Below are 22022 nucleotides of genomic sequence, written 5' to 3'. Positions count from 1 at the left end.
ATCTTTTAGGATTCAATAAATTAGTCTCAGACAGCTAAATCGTGGCCAAAATCATACAGTGTGCTTAAAACTGAGAAGTTTTTCCTTTGAGTTTTCCGCGTACAGACGACACCATTGTCAAAATGATCCCCATTCATACGAATCCGTGAAAACAACTAAACGAGTAATTCTGCCGCCAGGCCATTAGATGGCGATGAAACACTATAGACTGAACACTTAATACGCATGTGCATGACATCATCGGCTTCAGAGATTCGCGTTTTTGTTGTTCACATGGAGACAGTTTTCAAAAACTTGCACTTTGAAACCCGTTTTCAAAAGTTTGCGTTTTCAGGAACCCAAAACACTGTTGTCGTGTAAATGAATGGCCAAAATGCATTAAAAGTTTAACATTTTTAGTTGAAAACGGTGTCGTGTAAACCTCAGAAAAAGGGCATAATATGGCCTCTTTAAACTCGCCCCTGCAAGCATCCAATCAACAACCGATGAACCAAGCGCCCTATACCCACATTTTTTGTTTATGGACAAAAAATATGGAATAAAATATGGAATAAAATGGAATAAATATGGAAATATATTTACAATATGGAATAAAACGTCTATCACTAGGACTTCAAAGCTTTATTTACTTGTAATCTGAGTTTGGTCTTGTAACAAGCTTTTTTGTTTTGTCCTCGTAGCTCCAGAGTGCCGGTCGACTGGAAGTCCTGATCCATCTCGTTCTTCTCCAGAAACACAACTCTAGATGGGAGACCCAGCTTCCTGCGGTGCCACTCTGCCTCCAATGTACAGGAAATGGCTGGAAAACAAACAAAAACTGGTTTAGAATGTGTGAACCTTTAGACCTCAGAACAAAGAAATGCACTTATTTACTCCAGTGAGCATATCTAGTCTTCTGTAACAGCATTATTAACACAGAATATATTTGGATTAAATCTTAAAGTCCCCCTGTGGTGAAAATCAAGCTTTTAATGTTGTTTATATGTCTATGTGGTATTTTTAATATGCTTTAAGACAAATCATGTGTAAATTCATAATTCAACACCATTGCCGAGTATTTTCTCCTTAAAACTAGTGAACCAAAGACAAAAACACGGTTTGAAACCGCTGGTGTTTCTGACGTCACAAACTACCTTGTAACCAATCAGATCAACGTGTGATCGTCAACGAGTGGATCTCTGAGCTGCTGTGAGTGAGTGGAGGCGGGGCTCATTTGCATATTCATAGAGCCACACATTTTTTTCAAGGAAAAAACATTTAAATATGTCATTTTGGTAGATGAGTTTTAAGGGATAAAATGATTGACTACAGGGGGACTTTGAGGCACGCTCACACTACGAACAAAAACTATAAAGAAAATGATAACTATATCAGTGTCCACACCAATAGACGATAAAAATCTATTACAGTATAAGCGCGCTCTACCGCTTTAAATGCTAGAGCTCTTTAAAGTCCCTTTGATTTCTGATCGACTGTCAATGTTTTTATGGTTCATCAGCTAAAAAAAACATAGTTGTAGACTGATTCCAACTTTATAGTTATCGTCCTTGGTGTGAACGGCCCTTTAGACTAAACAATAAAAAACTGTAATAGATAAGGAAAGTTTCTCATTATAAGAGCATAAACAGACTTACTGATCTTAGGGTTGTAGGTGTGAGGGTTTGCTCTATATGTGAAACAAGCTTCCACAGTCAAGCTGTGAAGAAACACAAAATTATCTTCACACAGAACAGAGTTCAAAATGTCAAGCACATCTATGAGCGATGCTTTCTAAGTTCTTGTTTTGTCAGTATCTCACCAAATACTGTTGCCACACGTTTTCTTCATCAAGTCAATTTCCTTCGGTGTCACCTTGATGTCTTGCTTGATGCTAATAACCGCTTTGGACCTGAACACAAGACGGATGTTGTTATAGCATCTCAAAAATCTCCAGGTAACAACTTTGATATTAGAAGTGACCTATCAGCACCTGTAAATAAAAACTGTGTCAGAGAGCGACCCAACGGCGAGATCAGGGTACGAGTTCTGATCCAGGTCCATATTTCCAGCCAGAGAATAGCCAAACATCTTAATATTGTGCTGTTTGCCCTCCAGTATCTGCAAGATAACATTGGATGTCTTAGTATTTGTTGATAAAGGCTTTATTCATTTGTAGAACACACTGTGTATAGACTAAAACCATATTTTGTTTTAAAGGTCACAAAAGACAGAGTTAGTACAAAGTTACATCAGAAGAATGTCAAAACTAAAAGATGTTAAAATATGTAAGTATCAATTTTTTTTCACCAATGTTTTATCCTGAAAATGGAAAACCTTTTAAACTGAATAACACTGGAAAATGAATCAATTTCTCACTGATGTGTTCCATTAAAATGGCAGACAGAAGAGAAAACGGAGAGAGACAGAAATTGGAGAGTGTCTAACCTGAGCTGGTTTGGTATTGATGCCGTCAGCAGACCCGTGGTAGATGTACACACTACCAAACCCTGAGTCTGCATATGGAGCTCCTACTGCAATATCTGAGAAGCAAGCAGGAAGAATATTAAACAACCTTGAACCTGAACAAACCAAAACTAAAAAATCAACTCCTGCATCCAACCTTCAAAAGAATCCAGATTGATGTCTCCAATGTTCTCCACAGCCAGTCCAAACATGGAGTCTTTGGTTCCGTTCAGGCGAGTCGGAGTGACGTCCTTCCACCTTCCAGCTTTATTGATGTAAACGTACACAGCTCCACCCACCTCCTCGTCTCTCTGGTAGAACTGGGGTGCACCAACCACAACATCCTGCCAACTGGAGGGACAATACACATGATTTAGCTGCCCACCCTTGTGAAAAAGTACAGAGCCCCTAAATGTCAAGTCAAGTCAAGTCACCTACATTTATATAGCGCTTTTAACAATATAGATTGTTTTTATAAAGCAGCTTTACAGTGATAATAGGAAATTAAAGTAACAGAGATTGTTTTGGCTTTACAGCAGCTCTAGAATAAAGTTATTGTCCAGATAAAGTTAGTTTTTGATTGATTCACTTCCGTTGCAAAGATCATTAGTTACTAACTTAGGGTCCGCTTACACAACACCGTTTTAACTGAAAAAAGAAAACTTTTAATGTGTTCTGGCCACTCGACTACTTACTTTGAAATAAATAATAATAAATGGACCTTTTCAAAAATAAAAATAAATATATACAGACTTTTGTGTGCGCATGAGAAACATCCGTGAATTGTGAAAGAATGGTTGTGAGGAGCATGAAGAATCATTTTCACACATGAATTAGCACCTCTGAATCCAGACCTTAAAATCATTGAAAGTCTTTGTCTATAAAAGATCAAAAATTGATGCTTGTCTTGATGGAAATAAATGTTGTGATGTTATTTCCATCAAGAGGTGCATCAGTCTTTGGTCAAGATCTTGTATTGACAATGCAAGAGTCCAGCACTCTGTAAAGTCTCCTCCAGCACATCCCAAAAACTTTTAATGAATTTAAGGTCTGGACTCAGAGGAAATGAGTCATGTGTGAAAATGATTCTTCATGCTCCTCCCAACCATTCTTTCACACGTTGAGCCTGATGAATCCTGACATGGTCATCCTGGAATATGGCCATGGTGTGTCTTCCTACATGGCTGTTTAAGAAATGAAAAGCTACACACTCCATCAGTTACATCTAGTGCAAATTACTTTCCCTAAGGGGATAAATAAAACTGACTAACTAAATCCAAACAATTACTTTTTTTTTTTAAAGAATATACTAAAGTGCAAACTGAGTGCAATATTTTTAGACACTTAAGTACATGTTATGTACAATTAAATGAAAATGTATTATAGTTTAAATGTAAATTCAATTCAATTAGCTGAACTTCAGAGTTCTTTTGAGCCACTTAAGTAGGATTTAAGTACATCTTTTAGTAATTTCGTTATTACTTCCGTCTTTGAAAAAAGATTAAAGTGTACTGCCAAATGTACTGAGAAGCATTTATGGTAAACTAAGATATAGTTTAAAATACATACTAATTTCTTTTGAAACCTGTAGGTCAAGTATTTAATTATATTTTAGATGAAACATTTATAATCATGAATTTACAATTCAGCACATATAAAATATATTAAAACACACACTAGTTAAATAACCAAGTACTTCACATGTGCTTTTGTATGTTAGTCAACACATCAAAATAAGTGTATACTTCTTTAAAACATGACAAAAGATGGTTAAAATAAATTATTTAAAATGTACTTTAATGTAAAACTTTTCATTTGACATGGCAAGGTGCACTTAATAAGTGTGTTAGGAGACACAGTCATGAAAGTGTACTCTCTTTAAGTACACTTAAGTGGCCTTTTATTTGATTAACATCATATTATCTGCAACTATATATATATTTTTAAAACTATACTTTTAAGATTTGAAGAGCACTACAAGTGCACATTCAATACAATTATTGGTAGGATTTTATTTTACAGTCACGTTTCGCATGAACATGTGTACTTATTGTAGTAATGACACTAACCGGGTAATAACTAGGTACTAACTCTGAACGTACACCTACACCTTAACTTAAAGGGATAGTTCACTTTGAAATTAATTTTTGGTATGTTTTAGCTTACCTCAAGGGCATCCTTGAAACTATTGCGGAAAAAAAGACACCTACATCTTGGATGCCCTTGAGGTAAGCTAAAACATACCAAAAATTAATTTCAAAGTGAACTATCCCTTTAACCCATGTAATTACCTTATATTACTCAATTCTTTCTAAGGTAAGAACACTGTAAGTACACATACTGTAAAATAAAGTGCAACCCAATTATTGAGATTGAGCAGACTTCATTTTCACAAGGGCACTCACAATCAACCCACTCCTTTTCATAATAAACAACATTTATTTTCTACAGATCTTGTATCCCTCACCCATCTCCATTTAGGTCCACCACAGCAACATCATATCCAAACGAGGACGCGAGTCCTGGTCCTTCCAGAATGTGTTCAGACATGAGCATGGTGGAGGCTTCTTCTTGCTTGCGCAGAAACACCACTGCACCGCTGTGATTGGCTCTCGGCGCTCCGGACACGATGATGAGTTTCCCTTTTTCTGTGATACTGTGGCCGGAATCCAGAGAGAATCCTGTGCATATGCAAGATTCAGTGTCACAAAAAGCATGAACACACATTCACATTCACATTCACGTTCACAGACACACACACACACACACACACACACACACACACACACACACACACACACACACACACACACACACACACACACACACACACACACACACACACACACACACACACACACATACACACACACACACACCTAAGTAACTGTTGGCTGGTACTGGCACTAGACTTGGATCAAGGCGGTTTTCATCCCCGACCTCATAAGGACCATCATCAAACAAGCCCATTTCCAGCAGAGTGTTGTTCTTCTGCTCGACGCGCACTATACCTAGAGAACAGATGTGATGGGGTGAGTGCTAAACAACAAGATTAATGTGACACAGGAAAACAAATGATTTGAGTTCTGGTTATAAGAAACATGTATTTAATTGTGCAAATTCCTGCCGGAAAAAAATGTTGGTTAATTGTATTGAATGTGCACTTGTAATACAAATCTTGAAAGTATATATTTAAAAAAAAACTGTAATGTGGATAATATAATATGTATGAAATTAAAGGCCACTTAAGTGTATTGAAAAAGAGAATAGTGTCATTATCACACGTGTTTCTTATCACACTTTTAAACAGTGCACTTTGTAATAATGTCAAATTAAAAGTTGTATTTCAAAGTCATTTTTTTAAATGTAATTTTATCATGCTTTAAAGAAGTACACTTATTTCAATGTGTTGACTAACACTGCAGAACATGTTAAATACTTGATTGTAACTTTATGGTGTTATTTGCTATTTTATTAATACATATTTTTAATGTACTAAGTTTTAACTTCATCATTACAAATGTGCAATTACATATATTTTTTAAATACATAGCATATACATTTCTATAGAAATAGTCCGCTGTCGGTAGCCTAAAAGAGGCCTAGAAATAGGGTTTCGTTCCACCAAGTGGGGCACTACCTACTTTTTTTATATTTAACATCAGAAATATATAGAGATTCCTTAGGAAAAAGTTCTCCACACACAACCTTGCAGTTTTTGAGAAAAATGATGCTAAAGGTGCCCATTTTGAAAAAAAAGGGAAACCATGGGGAATTTTGCACTTTCAAACCTGTTTATCATATAAACCCAAAAATGCCCAATTACCACTTGAAGTACAAAATAAACCAGTTTGAAATGTGTGATATACCTGAAGTTGCTATCTAGGGACAGTAAACATGATAAGATTATCAAGAAAACTTCTACTGTAGCATTAACATCCTAATTACTTCTCATTATGTTGTTCCGATTCAAAGGTAATATTTGAGGTAAAATCTGAATAACAAATAGAATTAAGTCAAAATATAATATCAGAGCTGCCAACTCTCACGCATTCACCGTGAGACTCACGCAATTGACACTTTTCACACGCTCTCACGCCACACATCCATTTTCTCACGCACAGAAAATTCGCGAGGCAAAGAGGACATGGAGACCGACAGACTATAGACAGAGCAGGTTAGTTAAAAAATCTCAGCTCTCAGATTCTGTCAATTTTATTACGAAATTCAAACAATAAATACCGTTTTGGCATTTGTAATTGTGACGCGACAGATCCCTAGCGGCACGTGACCCGATCATCTCTACTAGCTAATAGTAAATAAACACGAATGAACAACATTGAAAGAAACAGTACAGCTTACCGAAATGTATATTCTTCATACATAATATCGATCAATCAATCAAAATAAGGGTTAAATAAAACAGCTGGAGAACAATTATGTCACATAACATTTTCCTCAAGAAAGCCATTTAATGACCGTAATATAGGCACGTTAGTTGGCTAGAAAAAGAGCTATAGAGAGTATTTTGAGTATCATTAAATAAAGTTGTTATTATCATAAAAAAACACATTATATTTAATTTTAGTTATTTTTAACCTTAAATAATACTACCAGCTGATAGTCTGTATGTAGCCTATGTATTTTTTTTTTCTTGAGAAAATTTTACGCCTATCTTGTGTACCTAATATTTATCCAAATGAGTCAATATTACATTAAATCACAAGAATTTAATTGAAATCGTAAAATTTGTTTCAAAAAAAAAGGAAAAAAAAACCTAGCTTACCAGAAATTGTACCATATAAACCTATTTTTTACAGTCTATGATATAAACATTGTAACATGTTGTCACTAAACCTAATAAAATTCAGTTTAGTACTAAAATGTTTTGACAATCACAATACACTTATTGTGATGCAAGTTTTTTTTGCAACCCCCCCCCCCCCCAATCTCCCCAAATCTCACTCCAAGTTAAACTCAAAAGTATATAAAAAAAAAAACACTTTTAAAAATAACACATTTAATGGTGAATTGTTAATTTGCATACACGAGCAGTAACTGCACTACATGTACATATTCACAGGAATGATTATTGTAAACAAGATTTAATTTTGATTTATTTATTTACCTACCCATCTCTCTCTCTCTCACACACACACACTAACCCGACTCCTAAACCTACCCATCTCTCTCTCACACACACACACACTAACCCGACTCCTAAACCTACCCATCTCTCTCTCTCACACACACACACACACACACACACACACACACACACACTAACCCAACCCCTAAACCTACCCATCTCTCTCTCACACACACACACACACACACACACTAACCCGACCCCTAAACCTACCCATCTCTCTCACACACACACACACACACACACACACACACACACACACACACACACACACACACACACACACACACACACACACACACACTAACCCGGCCCCTAAACCTACCCATCTCTCTCACACACACACACACACACACACACACACACACACACACACACACACACACACACACACACACACACACACACACACACACACACACACACACATTCACTCACACACACACACACACACACACACACACACACACACACACACACACACACACACACACACACACACACACACACACACACACACACACACACACACACACACACACTCACCTAAGTAACTGTTGGCTGGTACTGGCACTAGACTTGGATCAAGGCGGTTTTCATCCCCGACCTCATAAGGACCATCATCAAACAAGCCCATTTCCAGCAGAGTGTTGTTCTTCTGCTCGACGCGCACTATACCTAGAGAACAGATGTGATGGGGTGAGTGCTAAACAACAAGATTAATGTGACACAGGAAAACAAATGAGTTCTGGTTATAAGAAACATGTATTTAATTGTGCAAATTCCTGCGAAAAAAAAAAAGTGGTTAATTGTATTGAATGTGCACTTGTAATACAAATCTTGAAAGTATATATTTTTAAAAAACTGTAATGTGGATAATATAATATGTATGAAATTAAAGGCCACTTAAGTGTATTGAAAAAGAGAATAGTGTCATGACTGTTTCTTATCACACTTTTTTTTCTTATCACACTTTTACAGTTTTTCTCGATTGTTTACACACATTTTCTGAAAGCATGCCTCATATTCTCAGAACTCTACACACAAATCCAAAAAAACACACACAATGGGCAAAACCCCTCAATTCTCCTGCAAAATGAAACTTTACATTCAAAACAATGTTATTTCTTCTCAAAATGGTATTTTGTTTTCAAATGACACACACAAACCATCATATGAATAGACATTTATAAGAACCAGTTGAACACTGATGTGCTCAATGTAAAACACTATGATGAAAACACTTCTTCTCCATTCATCATAATGACTTAGGCCTTTTTTTGTTCAGTGTTACACTTACTACAGACAGTACATACAGTGTGTTGTAAAATATTTGAGAATATTGTTTTTATACTCAGAACACACAAATACATGGTAACAAATATATTTTATTTTTCCCACAAAAACAATGTACACAGTGTACATCCCAACCAACACAAAGTTGTACATACAGTGGTCTACATACAAAACAACAGAAGAATTTACTGTATACAGTTACAGTAAAAAAAAAAAAAAAATCCAATGTTGGCATCCATTGCTCCATTGAAGAGCTGACCTGTTGCCCTTTTATGCTAAAGCTCTGATTGCTAATTGTAAAACTGTGTGACGGGTGCTTGCCCATGTGATGAGTCAGTGTGCATATTTGAATGGCAGTGTGTTCCTTGTGAAAACAAGAGATTTTCTGCATGAAAATTGTGCCAAAAGCAGAGAATTGTGTGTAGTGTTTTGAAAAAAGTGTGTTTTAGAAGTACAATTTGAGTGTAAAGCAGGAATTGTGCTTGTAGTTTAGCAGGATTGGTTCAGGGGGTTGGTGAATGAGTTACATGTTGTGGTCATTGTGTCTCAAGTACCAGAAAATGTGTGTAAACAATCGAGAAAAACTGTAAACAGTGCACTTTGTAATAATGTCAAATTAAAAGTTTTATTTCAAAGTCATTTTTGAAAAGTAATTTTATCATGCTTTAAAGAAGTACACTTATTTCAATGTGTTGACTAACACTACAGAACATGTTAAATACTTGATTGTGTAAGACTGAAAATACTGGTTGAGGCCTGATTTATGGGACAAAAGGGCCCGGCTGGCTAATTAACATTTGAACTCACAGAAGCACGAACTAACAACAAAGAACTCACACAAGAGCATGGTTTAATGTGAATGTTTATCATTGACTGTTATGCTTTTGGTGTCATTTGAAATGTCTCAAAGTGAGTGGTACAGATATCTCATATCCAGATAGATAAAATAAAAGGAAATAAGGTTTATAGAAGTTCATAGGAAACTGGTTTAGAGATAATGCCAGATAAGGCAACCCCCCTTCTGTGGGATAGAAGCCATTTGAGGGTGGTCTCACCCCATCCCCCTTCTCACCTGGTCAGAGGATAAAGGAAGGTGTTCTGGCTCTCTCTGTCTCTTCTTCTTGGCTGGACGTGGAATTGGATAGGTGGTTTCTCTCTCTCTCTCTCTCCCTCTCTCTCTCTCTCTCTCTCTCTCTCTCTCTCTCTCTCTATCTCAGGTACAAGCTGGGTAAGATTCTTTGGTGTAACCAATGTATAACCATGTTCTAGATATTTGAATTGATTGTGGAATTGATCTCTGATATCTGAAATATTAAATTGCTACAATGTGATTATTCCAACTGGGTTTGACATTGTTTATTTAATGGTTAAAAGGAATAGTCAAACATTCGCTCACTTTTAGTAAGGCACAGATATTATTAAAACCTTTCATTTATGGAGTCAGATGAATTAACGAGTAAATACATATGATTAATGTATTGCAAATTTAACCAACAAATACTTTGCATGAGTGAGGACAGAACACGTGACAACCTTCCCCGTGTATTGGCGAACCGGAGATTGGGCCGAATATAGCGGGCCTTACAAAATGGTGACCTCGGACGTGATCTCAAAACAGATCAAAACAGTTTCACGAGAAATGTCCTTTTCAGCAAGTATTTGGGATTTTAAAATCAACAAGAGGTTTGAACATCTTCTCTTTCTTCCGCCGCGATGGTAAGTAAACTTTTTCTGCCCTTTATAGAAGTGTTGAAGAAATGTTTGCATTGTTTAGCCTACGGGTCGGAATTAAAGCCCTTTGTTTAGAACGTGATGCGGTAGCTAGATGAAGAATGAAAACCCTTGTGCATTAGATTTTAAAGATCTCCTTGTTTTGCCTAAGCAACAAGAAACGAAACCTAAAGTATAGCATCTTCCAAATAATGAATAATCGATGAAGAGCTAAAAAAGTAAAGCCTAAAAGTTTTAAAATCAGGCGCATGTTTTCCGGCCATTGTTGAAACCAGCAACACTCGAAGAGAATGAGCAAACTAACAGAAAACAGAGAAAGAAAAATCTAAGTTTGTAAAAGATCGGAAAACACGTGATTTTATAAATAAAAAGGCAGATCGATGCATTGTTTATGAAAAGAAAATTTGGAGAAAACAGGATGATATGATTTACAAGCTAAAACTCAAATATCAAGGCTAATGCTAAAGGCTAAAGCCATGCTGCGTCCAAACGCTTAAACCATGTTTTGTCTCACTGGATGACTGGTAGGCCCAAAAGCCACATTGAAAACATTAATATCCTATACTAAACCTAAACTAATCTTGACAAACTCTATATTCCATTAAAATCTTAAACTTTGACACAGATGGAATTAAATTAAGTAATTCAATTTAATTTGGCTTATTTAAGTTCCTCTGAGAAGTAAACCCCTAAAGTATTTGATATGCTGGGATGGAAATAGATCTTTTTTAGAAAGAAGACTATCTAGTCAAAAATCTGGGAAAATTAACTGTAAGCCCATTATTGTGAAAGCATGTGTACTGATCATGTCTTGTTTACATTATGGGCCGAAAAGGTTCAGCCTACACTGTACAAACTCAGTAGAAAAGGTCTTAACATGGATGCTATTGACAATGAAATTTTCACTTGGTGGAAAACAGTGGGTAGTAAACAGAAGAAATCAAAACATGGTGAAATAATTGAGGCTTTAAACTTCATAAGTCATAAACGGCTAAATGAGTTAACAAAATTTCTATCTTCGCTTATGGATGCTAAATGTGAAGAAGTGCATTCTAAAAATGCAGAGGCACAAAAGTCTGAGGAAAAGATTCAAGATCTTCAAACACAGCTAGATAAATTACTAGCTGAGCTGTTAGCCCTGACTAAAAAGTGTAAAAATCACAAAGACACCATTGCGGATCTTAAGGCTAAGCTAAATGCTAAAAGCAAGTCTCCCAACAAGCTTAACAGCGATTGGGCAAAAAATGTACACTTCTTAGATGAGGCAGCCTGCTCTAATAATCTTGTATCTTTTCAGACAGATGAAGCATGTGATAAAGTTATGAAAAGAGTGCCTGTTTCTGCCCTTAAGGTGATACAGCACCCAAACGGCACAGAGTCACTCATTCGGCGTCCTTTAACAGTAACTGAATGTAGCTTGTTTAAAGCAGAGATCGGACCATTCCCTTTAAAAGGGCCATTCGAACCATGGTGGAGACACATTGTTAGTCTAAAACATGCATTTCAGCTCGAACCAAAAGATATTTGGCAAATTGTTATCAGCTCAATTCCAGATGTTCTGAACTATAAGATACCACAGGTTTTGATGACAGGCACCATTGTGCAGTCAATGCATCAAAATGAGCCTGAGAGCGAAATCTTGAATAGACTAAAACAATGCCTTCGCGAGCTGCGTGGTTGTAGTCCTGTTGGATGGGAATTGATTTTCAATCGGAAACAGAGTACTGAAGAATCGTTTGAGACATATGCAGAAAATATGTTTGAACTTTTTGAGGAGTATTCTGGAATTGAGGGTGTTAACCACAACAACTTAATTGTCCTTGAATTCCTGCTTACAAATGCAGGGCCGCGTGTACAGCAATCACTCATGTGTGGTGCTTCTCCAGCACAAAACACATTCGAAGGTATTGTTAGTTGGGCAACAAGAATTGAGTCACGAAAACAAATGCATGGTGAGGTAGCTGTGTTAGAATGTCATGAAGATCCTCCATCTGCAGGAGAATTCAGAAAGCCACACTGTGGCAAACTGAACAGATTTTGTAATTCCTGTCACAAAACAGGCCATACAGAGGAAAAGTGTTGGTCACTGGGCAGAGGCAGACCTCCACCCTATTTCATAAAACGCAGACAATCACAATCTAATGACAAAAACCAGCACTCTGCAAGTAACCAAAGCTCAAATGCATCTAAAACTCTTACTGACCTAACAACTTTGGACGCTCAAGGCCTTCAGCTATTAGCGTCATTTGCTAGTCGGGTAGCAGCCCAATAGCAAATAGCTTAAATGTTTAACATCTAAATTCATTGAACCTGTCTGCATTTTCAAATTTGAAATTGTGCTTAACGCATCGTGCCCTACACATCGTGCACATAGAACACAATTTGGTTGTTTGTGCTACAACATGCACATAGGCTAATTTAAAGTTTATTCTTTAAACACAGGATTACTTTACTGTAAGTGTAGTTGAAACACTTAGGCAAAGGTGATATAGATGTTGTATTCTATTGTTTTGCTGTGGGTGTATTTGGAACACTTAGGTAAAAGGGTTGTAGATGTTGTATTCTAGGCCATGTGTCCTGTGTAAACTGAAGTAAACGCGTGTGTCTGTGCTGAATTTGATGGCTATAATGTGATTCACAATGAATTTGAAAATCAGAAACAGCGAACACATCTCATATTTAAGGCTTCAGAGAACTAAATATTTTTATGTTTGAATGTATTCTGAATTACTCTGAGATTTGTTTTTTCCAAAATAGATTAACGGATTCGTATGTTTCCACAAGATTGTGTCAGAGATTGGCGACGGGACGGCTAATAGCTGATATCAGGAAGTGTGCGGGCGACTTGGATGAGACGATGGGTTAGTCCGACTAGGATCAGCTTTACGCTGGTTGATTAACCTAGCTTGGACGCTTCCGATGACTTCTGTTCTAATTTAATAGTTTTGGAAAACGGTTGAATTAAGTTCCTGAAGGGCATCCAAGGGGGCTATTGTATATATCTTTGGTTGTTGCGCGTGTACGGCAAAATCCCTAGATATTTAGCCAACTGCCTCAGCTTCTGATCTTCGGGGCTGACCACTTGTGTCGTGCATCCTTGGGAAGGACTGCAAAGCGATATAGTTTTCCTTATCTATAAATGGAAAAATATAAAGTAAGAGTAAATAGAAGAATCAAACGTTATAATGGCCATTTAAAAAGACTAAATGAGAAGAAAAGGTACTTGAAACCTAGCAAAGGGAAAAAGAAAAACAGCGAATGTACATCTTATCAGCCCTGAGCCAAAAGGCCTTTTAATATTCAAATGTATTGACATGAGAACCAGTAGAGATTTGACCACGCGTTAAGTTGTTCCAGAGACTCTTCAGAGACCGAAAACAATATAATTTGACTTGTATTGTTAAAGAATATAATTATATTATAACTTGAATTATAATAAACATTATATTACACTCGCCGAGCAGGACAATAATTGGAGAAGTGCGACTTTCGTCATTAAAATTGAATTTCTGAAACAGAATTTCATTTGTGTGCTACCCAGTGCCAAAAAGGGGCGGAGTATGCCTTTATTTTTCACCGTTAGAAAACACGGCTAGGAGTGTGGCACAGGTAATAGCACGCTAAATAATCCTTGACTGGGGTGCACCAACTGAATTGAATCTGATAAGATAAGTAAATTTACGAGGAGGGTGTGAAATGCTAAACAGCAGACAGAAGCACCACAGTTTTTTGCAGGTCAAAAAATATCTGCACAAATTAAAATGTGTGAATGCATTGCACATGCAGCAGACTGAAGGCTGAACTGAAAAAGCAGCTTCAGGTGTCACAACACACTGAGACAACAGCAACAATTCAGACGTGGTCAATGAAACTCGGTTTCATGTGACATCTGGAATTAAAATTGCTAACAAGTAAAAGAATTCTACGCGTCTGAATTTAATGCTTTTGAAATATTGGAATTATCTGTGGTTCGCTCTCCTCTGTTTTCTGTCTCAGGCTTAGGCTACTTCTGCAAAATGGTGGAGCCCACCTGGAGCAAATCCAGGACAGCGGAATTGTTCGAACATAACCTGAGACTCGGGAGATGGGTGAAAAGACATTATAAAAGGCCTTTTCACACGTCACACTATCACATTACTGCATAAATATGGCCTCCCAGTTTAGAACTGGATCGAAATTTGCAACACAATTGTTATAGATTAGATTCCACCCATTTCCTAGACATGAACACTGAACACATCCCTCCATCACTATACCCTCACAGCATCATCACCTGGGGTAGATGGTCTATCCAGGCTGAACACTGCACATCAGACGAAGATGTGTCATCTTCACACTAACAGATCCAGATAGCTTCACACACACAGGGTGGAGCTGATCTCATGATCATGGTCTAACAGAGACACAGAGAATAGCATACGCTATTCACAACAAACTGCTAACTTATGTAACACACATGAACAACTGAATGGCTACAGTCACAAATCAAGACAAATTCTAAGGCAGACCTGCCATTACATTTCAAACTATATGATTGTTGGTGGGAGTTGGAAGATCAGAGGGCCCCTGATTTCTCAACTTACCACTAATAACAGAAACATAATTAAAATGGATAAATCTGAAGTGAGACCAATTCAATCAAGTACAAAAATGTACAATTCAACTCTGTCATCGACTGTGACTTAGCCAGATCAATACACACACTCTCAAACACACTCTCTCACAGACACACACACACACACACACACACACACACACACACACACACACACACACACACACAAACACACACACACACACACACACACACACACACACACACACACACACACACACACACACAAAAACACTCACAGACAAAAACACACTCTGACATTCTAAAAAATTCACACACAAAACCATTGATTGGTTTACACCGACCTCTTGCTGCACTTCTGAAAATTATTTTGATTTCTGCATTTTTTCCTTTGAGTAATTCAGAAAAACATTTCTGAAACTTATTTTGATTTTAATATCTGAAACTTATTTTGATTTCCTTTGAGTAATTCAGAAAAACATTTCTGAAACTTATTTTGATTTTAATTTCTGAAACTTATTTTGATTTCCTTTGAGTAATTCAGAAAAACATTTCTGAAACTTATCTGCATATTTGTATATTGTCCATTTTACTTGCAACAATGTATTTGGACATTAATTCAATTGAATCTCTATGTTTGGTTACACCAAAATAGCACTGGTTGTTTTGTTAGAATGCCATTTATTTAAATGTTTCTAGAAACAGGGTAAGAGCTTGTAAGATCTTCCTTTGTCCTTCCTTGACCCTCTATAGGAGTACTATTGACGTGGTAATTAAAAATCAGGTAATTAATGAGACCAAACGTACCACTCACAATTGCTGACATGAACATGGTATTTTACATTGAACATGACATGATTTTTCCTTATTGCATTATGCGTTCCTATGCATTTCCTTACGACTGTAAGTTCATATGTGCTCAGTCGTGAAGCGGACATTTAAGATGCTTTTCAGGTGTCTCACACAAAGCCGTGTGGACCAAAGGAGAAGCCCTTCATCCACTGAGGTCTGCCCAGACAACCGTACCGCTGGAGGTGACAGGGTTGGTCAAGAAGGGTCAGATCATCATCGTGGAGAAGGTGCCAGGGAAGCGGAAGTTTCTCCATGAAGGAATGACACGTCAACTGAACAAGTCACAAAAGGTCCAGATTGACTCTATGAACTTTGCTCACGTCACAGGATTACAGGAAGAGAACCTGAATGCATTCATCCACCGGCTGGACTCAAGCTATACACCTGGTGAGAACAGGTGTTCTGCAGGTGAACACAGCCCACTGAGCTTCTACAGATGCCAACATTGCAAAGACAATTTTTGTGCTACATCTTCAAGGATTATAACAAACGTCTTACTGTGACCCCGTAAGTGTTCATCGGAATGTGACCCACGGGATCAAGGAGGGAAACTGTAAGACTGAAAATACTGGTTGAGGCCTGATTTATGGGACAAAAGGGCCCGGCTGGCTAATTAACATTTGAACTCACAGAAGCACGAACTAACAACAAAGAACCCACACAAGAGCATGGTTTAATGTGAATGTTTATCATTGACTGTTATGCTTTTGGTGTCATTTGAAATGTCTCAAAGTGAGTGGTACAGATATCTCATATCCAGATAGATAAAATAAAAGGAAATAAGGTTTATAGAAGTTCATAGGAAACTGGTTTAGAGATAATGCCAGATAAGGCAACCCCCCTTCTGTGGGATAGAAGCCATTTGAGGGTGGTCTCACCCCATCCCCCTTCTCACCTGGTCAGAGGATAAAGGAAGGTGTTCTGGCTCTCTCTGTCTCTTCTTCTTGGCTGGACGTGGAATTGGATAGGTGGTTTCTCTCTCTCTCTCTCTCCCTCTCTCTCTCTCTCTCTCTCTCTCTCTCTCTCTATCTCAGGTACAAGCTGGGTAAGATTCTTTGGTGTAACCAATGTATAACCATGTTCTAGATATTTGAATTGATTGTGGAATTGATCTCTGATATCTGAAATATTAAATTGCTACAATGTGATTATTCCAACTGGGTTTGACATTGTTTATTTAATGGTTAAAAGGAATAGTCAAACATTCGCTCACTTTTAGTAAGGCACAGATATTATTAAAACCTTTCATTTATGGAGTCAGATGAATTAACGAGTAAATACATATGATTAATGTATTGCAAATTTAACCAACAAATACTTTGCATGAGTGAGGACAGAACACGTGACAACCTTCCCCGTGTATTGGCGAACCGGAGATTGGGCCGAATATAGCGGGCCTTACAATTGTAACTGTACGGTGTTATTTGCTATTTTATTAAAACATATTTTTAATGTACTAAGTTTTAACTTCATCATTACAAATGTGCAATTACATATATTTTTAAATACATAGCATATACATTTCTATAGAAATGACATGAAAGTATATTTCAGTTAACCTTAATATATACTGTGCGTATCAAAAGCACTCAAAAGTTCAGCTAATTGCATTTAATATAAATTTAAACTACAACACATTTTCATTTAATAGCAATTAACATGCTATTAAGTGTCCAAAAGCATTACATTCATCTTGCACTAAAGTACATTCTTTAAAAGTGTATTATTTCTGTAATAAGAACTCTTTTTTTAAAAAGTATGTTACACTGGAATAAAATTGTGTGAATTAAGAAAATAGTTAAAGAGAAATGTTGCAGTGCTCCTCCTCACCAGTGGGGGTCCCTATGCATTTAGAACATAATGCATATAAATGCATATAAAATGTAAGTAAAGACACTGACTATTTTTATTGATCACTCCATCATAATAAATAAATGGTAGCAATATGATCATGGTCATGAAGTAAGACCATGCAAACAATGACCAGTGAGTCACTTCTGACCTGCTCTCAGCCTCATTCGACACACCCAGACCACACACAGTCTGTTCAATAACGCCTGATGTGTACTCTGCTTTGTTCTGTGAGTATTTCTGTTAGATAACCTGTACCTTTTAACGTTTTGATGGACAGAATGCACGTTATTTTTCAGTTTCACAGTTGACCAGACTTTATGCCTACAAAGTCTGGCTGTATGAGGCTACTTCTGGTCTTCTATACCTCAAAGTTACCACAGAATCCTATCAAACGTGTGTGTGTGTGTGTGTGTGTGTGTGTGTGTGTGTGTGTGTGTGTGTGTGTTTCAACATCGCTCCTAAAGCACACAAAAACACAATTTTATGTATTGCATCAAATGTCATTCCTACCTTTCCAGTTGTACGCCCCTGGCGCTCCAAAGATGTCATAATGGTAGTCTTTAGTGAAGGTGGCAGCCAAGCCTTGCTGACAGGCGCCGAATCGTTCATGACCCCGAGTGTGGCCGTCACAGAACTTCCAGTTCCCCCCATCCTCGTCTGATTGGCTGTCGATGCTCAGGTCTTGACTGAGCATGTAGCAGCGTCCAGTGATGTCACGCGCCTCCTGGGGTGTGTTCGGGAACAACAGACGCTGGTAGCGATGGGCACATGTCTGACACAGAAAGAAAGATAAGTACGTGTCATTGTGACATTGTGTGACACAAATAATAAATCTAAAATGTCAAAATGATGACAATGTAACTGAAAGTCAATTAATGGTCCATTAGCATTCAACTCTGTTCTTGACGTACCACAATCTTGCCTCCAGGTCCTTGGCTCTGAACCGTTACACCCATCCACTGGTTCTCCTTATTCTCCACAAGAACATCAACTGTGAGAGTCACCGTGAACAGAAACCAAGTCACGATTAGAATTTCAAGATCTATCAGAAAATCCTGGCACTGCTGACTAGATGAGCATTTAAACCAATAAAACAACAAATTATATTCACGATAGCAGTCATCTACTGCGCCTGGATTCTCATGTGATATTGTTCAATCTCGGGTACACAGATTTTTTGAAGCTATAAGATGATTTTTCTGCTCACCATCATTGTCAAAGTCCACTCGAGTACAGTCATCAGGATGGGTGGTGATGTCACAGCTGTACAACCCACCTGTGAAAAGTGAAAGTGAAAAAGTGAAAGTGAAAAAGTGAAAGTGAAAGTGACACGTGACGGCCAAGTATGGTAACCCATACTTGGAATTTGATGAATTTGACCCATACTGTGATGTTTGCTCCCTGATTGGATAAAGCCCTGGCAGTGGGAGCACCAATCAACAATATGTGCAAAGAAAGAAAGCAAGAATATATGAATATATATATTTATTGAAAAATATTGACTATAAAGATAAAAATATAATTAAAACAGACTATTTATGATATACATTTTTTGCACTTGCTAGAATATTGCATCATGCTAATACAGTATATGTCTACTGGAATTAAGGGTGTTGCAATATACTGGTACTGACAAAAACTGAGATATTTAAAACTTAATTACTGATACATCACATATTCTAATATCATAAATAAACCAGCGACAAGTAACTATCTACTTGATCCTCCAACACAGTAGGTGGCGGTATTGCACATGTCGCTGGTGGTCACTCATCATAAAATAACAAAAAAGTCGACAACGCAGTGGCTGCATCCGAAATCGCATTTCCCTACTTTATAGTAGGTGAAAAACAGTATGTGACAAAATAAGAATGTCCAATTTCACCATACTCACAAAAGAGAAGCAAAAAAGTACCCTGATGACTAGGCTGAACGATTTTGGAAAATAATCTAATTGCGATTTAGTTTTACCAATATTGCGATTGCGATTTAATATGTGATTATTTTTTAAGCTCTTTATCTTTTCTATTAATCAACAAAAACAAGCAATAAATCATTGTAAAATAGGGAAGGGAATCTTTAGGCACCTCATGAGCCCATCACATTTTCTTTTCTTTAACTGATCTTATTAATAAAACTTAAAATATTTAATTACATAATTATAAGTAGGCCTGCTTATAATAATTACACATTAAAAAACTAAATTAATACAATTCTTAATAATTTTAACAAATATAGCTTCAAAACAAATAACAAGGAGGGGAAAAAAATATTACAAGCAATAAACAAAGAGTGCTTTCAGTATTTAAGAGTAGGCTGTCGGAACGTTTTCATCTCTTTTGAAATGATAAGATGTGGTTTGTCCTGTCTGTTTAATAACTGACTGTGTCACATTAATTTCGCATCATAAAAGCATTTTGAGATGCAAGTACATTTAACCACGTAGACGGAGTCGCTCACAGCCGCATGATCTAACGCTCTTCGTAAAGCGCGCGTGAGTATTTGAAATTGAAAGCAGCTTCTGTCTGTGATTTTATTTTTTTAATGAACCAAATTTTAATTAAGCCAACTGCATTCCAAGATATATGATGCCTTCGTAGAACATTTGTAAGTAAAATACCGGCGGGCGAGACTGCGCATTACAAAAGTAACATCACGCAGACCGCGCGTCTCTCATATCTTGTGCAATGAAGCCCGCGAATGTCCTTGTAATTCGCTTCAACTTTTCCGAACTTTATTAAAGATTCACGAGTTCACACTTACAAATAAGTCAGATAGAATAAATGCGTATTTGGCGTGCTGTCCGAGGAGAGGGCTCCGGGCTCGGTATTCGGCCCGAACCCAGAGTGCTCCCCCCGTATTCCTGGCTGTGAAGAAAGAGCCAAGAGTGAGGAGTCGGGATGGTGGAGGGATGCTGGAAAACTGTCAAGGAATGTTAGGTGAGTTGACAGAGTGGATATATATATATATATACTTCTTGTCATGCTGATTAGGGTCGACGTAATTGTTTGATGACAAGTAGATTTGGATTGATTATCTGAACGTGCACCTCCCGAACTTTGTTTATAAAACATCATTTATTTCTCGTAAGGTTCGAGTGGTGTCGTGTGTGTGTGTGTGTGTGTGTGTGTGTGAGAGAGAGAGACAGAGGAATTAGAAGCAAGCAGAATACGGTTGTTTATAAAGCACACGCGTCATCACGTATCTGTGTTTAAAACTATTAAGCTCAGACATAAATCTGAAATTATCTTAATCGATACAGAATCGTTGGAGAGAATCTATAACACAATATCACATAAATTGAACAAACTGTTATTTCCTGTAGCCAGGCCTATATGCGTAGCGTGCCAAGTTGATGCTTCATCTGCAATACCGACGCGTGTCACGTGACCAGACTGTAATCGCAGCTTTGCTGTTAAAAAATCGCATTTCATCATATCGCGATATTATCGCAAATGCAATTAATCGTTCAGCCCTACTGATGCCCTCTCACTATTTCGAGTGAGATTCTGAAGTGTGCATACGATGGACACGTTACTTTCCCATGAGGCCACAGGAGAGGATTTATGATTGGAGGAAAAACGAATACAAACATTTCGGACTCAGTGTGCAACCTTAAGCTACGCAGCTTAAGATCCTTGCACACTGAGTCCGAAATGTTTGTATGCGTTTTTTCGTATTCGTCATTCGGTGGCTCTGAATTGTCAAAACACCTCTCAAAATGCTTGCATTTTGAATGCGAATCCAATTATTTTTATGATGGACAAAAGTGCACCCAAATATGCATACCATTTATTATCTGACTTATTTGTAAGTGTGAACTTGTGAAATGGTTATCAGGAGGTCGGGTCAAGGAAAAGTTCAGGAGTGTGGGAGGCGTGCGTCCGTGACCTTGGTCTGGTTCTTGCCTGTTCGAAGTGGTCAGTGGACAGATGGTCTTTCGATTTTTTTATTCCCTTACCAGCCCGTGCGTCCGACTAAGAGCTTCGGGCTGGCTCGGTTCGGTCTTTGGTTGCGGCGCACGCTAGCCTGGGAAAACCCAGACAACTTCCGGCAAATTTAGATTTGCTCTGCAAGTAGTCTGGCAAAGAGCTCATTCAAGGCCATTTCCATGCCGTGGAA

General features: G+C 37.6%; 1 protein-coding gene and 1 long non-coding RNA gene across 2 annotated transcripts in view; one reads left to right on the top strand and one right to left on the bottom strand.

Annotated features, from left to right (window-relative positions):
• The window catches only part of LOC309503499 (integrin alpha-6-like), a 31312-nt gene extending 12136 nt beyond the window's left edge, over positions 1–19176 (bottom strand). The window contains exons 1-11 of the mRNA XM_082176338.1: positions 19108–19176; positions 18812–18891; positions 18411–18672; positions 5322–5453; positions 4910–5123; positions 2600–2793; positions 2425–2519; positions 1970–2097; positions 1799–1888; positions 1635–1696; positions 630–799 (exon numbers count right to left, since the gene is read on the bottom strand). Of these exons, the coding sequence (XP_082032464.1) occupies positions 630–799; positions 1635–1696; positions 1799–1888; positions 1970–2097; positions 2425–2519; positions 2600–2793; positions 4910–5123; positions 5322–5453; positions 18411–18672; positions 18812–18856 (1392 nt within the window). The 5' untranslated portion in view covers positions 18857–18891; positions 19108–19176. The remainder of the gene's footprint in view (positions 1–629; positions 800–1634; positions 1697–1798; positions 1889–1969; positions 2098–2424; positions 2520–2599; positions 2794–4909; positions 5124–5321; positions 5454–18410; positions 18673–18811; positions 18892–19107) is intronic.
• LOC309503546 lies at positions 9622–16071 on the top strand. The gene is made up of 2 exons (XR_014207715.1): positions 9622–10603; positions 14621–16071. It is a non-coding gene; the product is annotated as an uncharacterized lncRNA (long non-coding RNA).
• Positions 19177–22022: the final 2846 nt, after the last annotated feature.

Source organism: Leuciscus leuciscus, assembly GCF_965113295.1.
Source record: "Leuciscus leuciscus genome assembly, chromosome: 7".
Lineage (NCBI taxonomy): Eukaryota > Metazoa > Chordata > Actinopteri > Cypriniformes > Leuciscidae > Leuciscus > Leuciscus leuciscus.
Note: the sequence above shows the minus strand (reverse complement) of the source record. Positions and strands in the feature narration are given on the sequence as shown.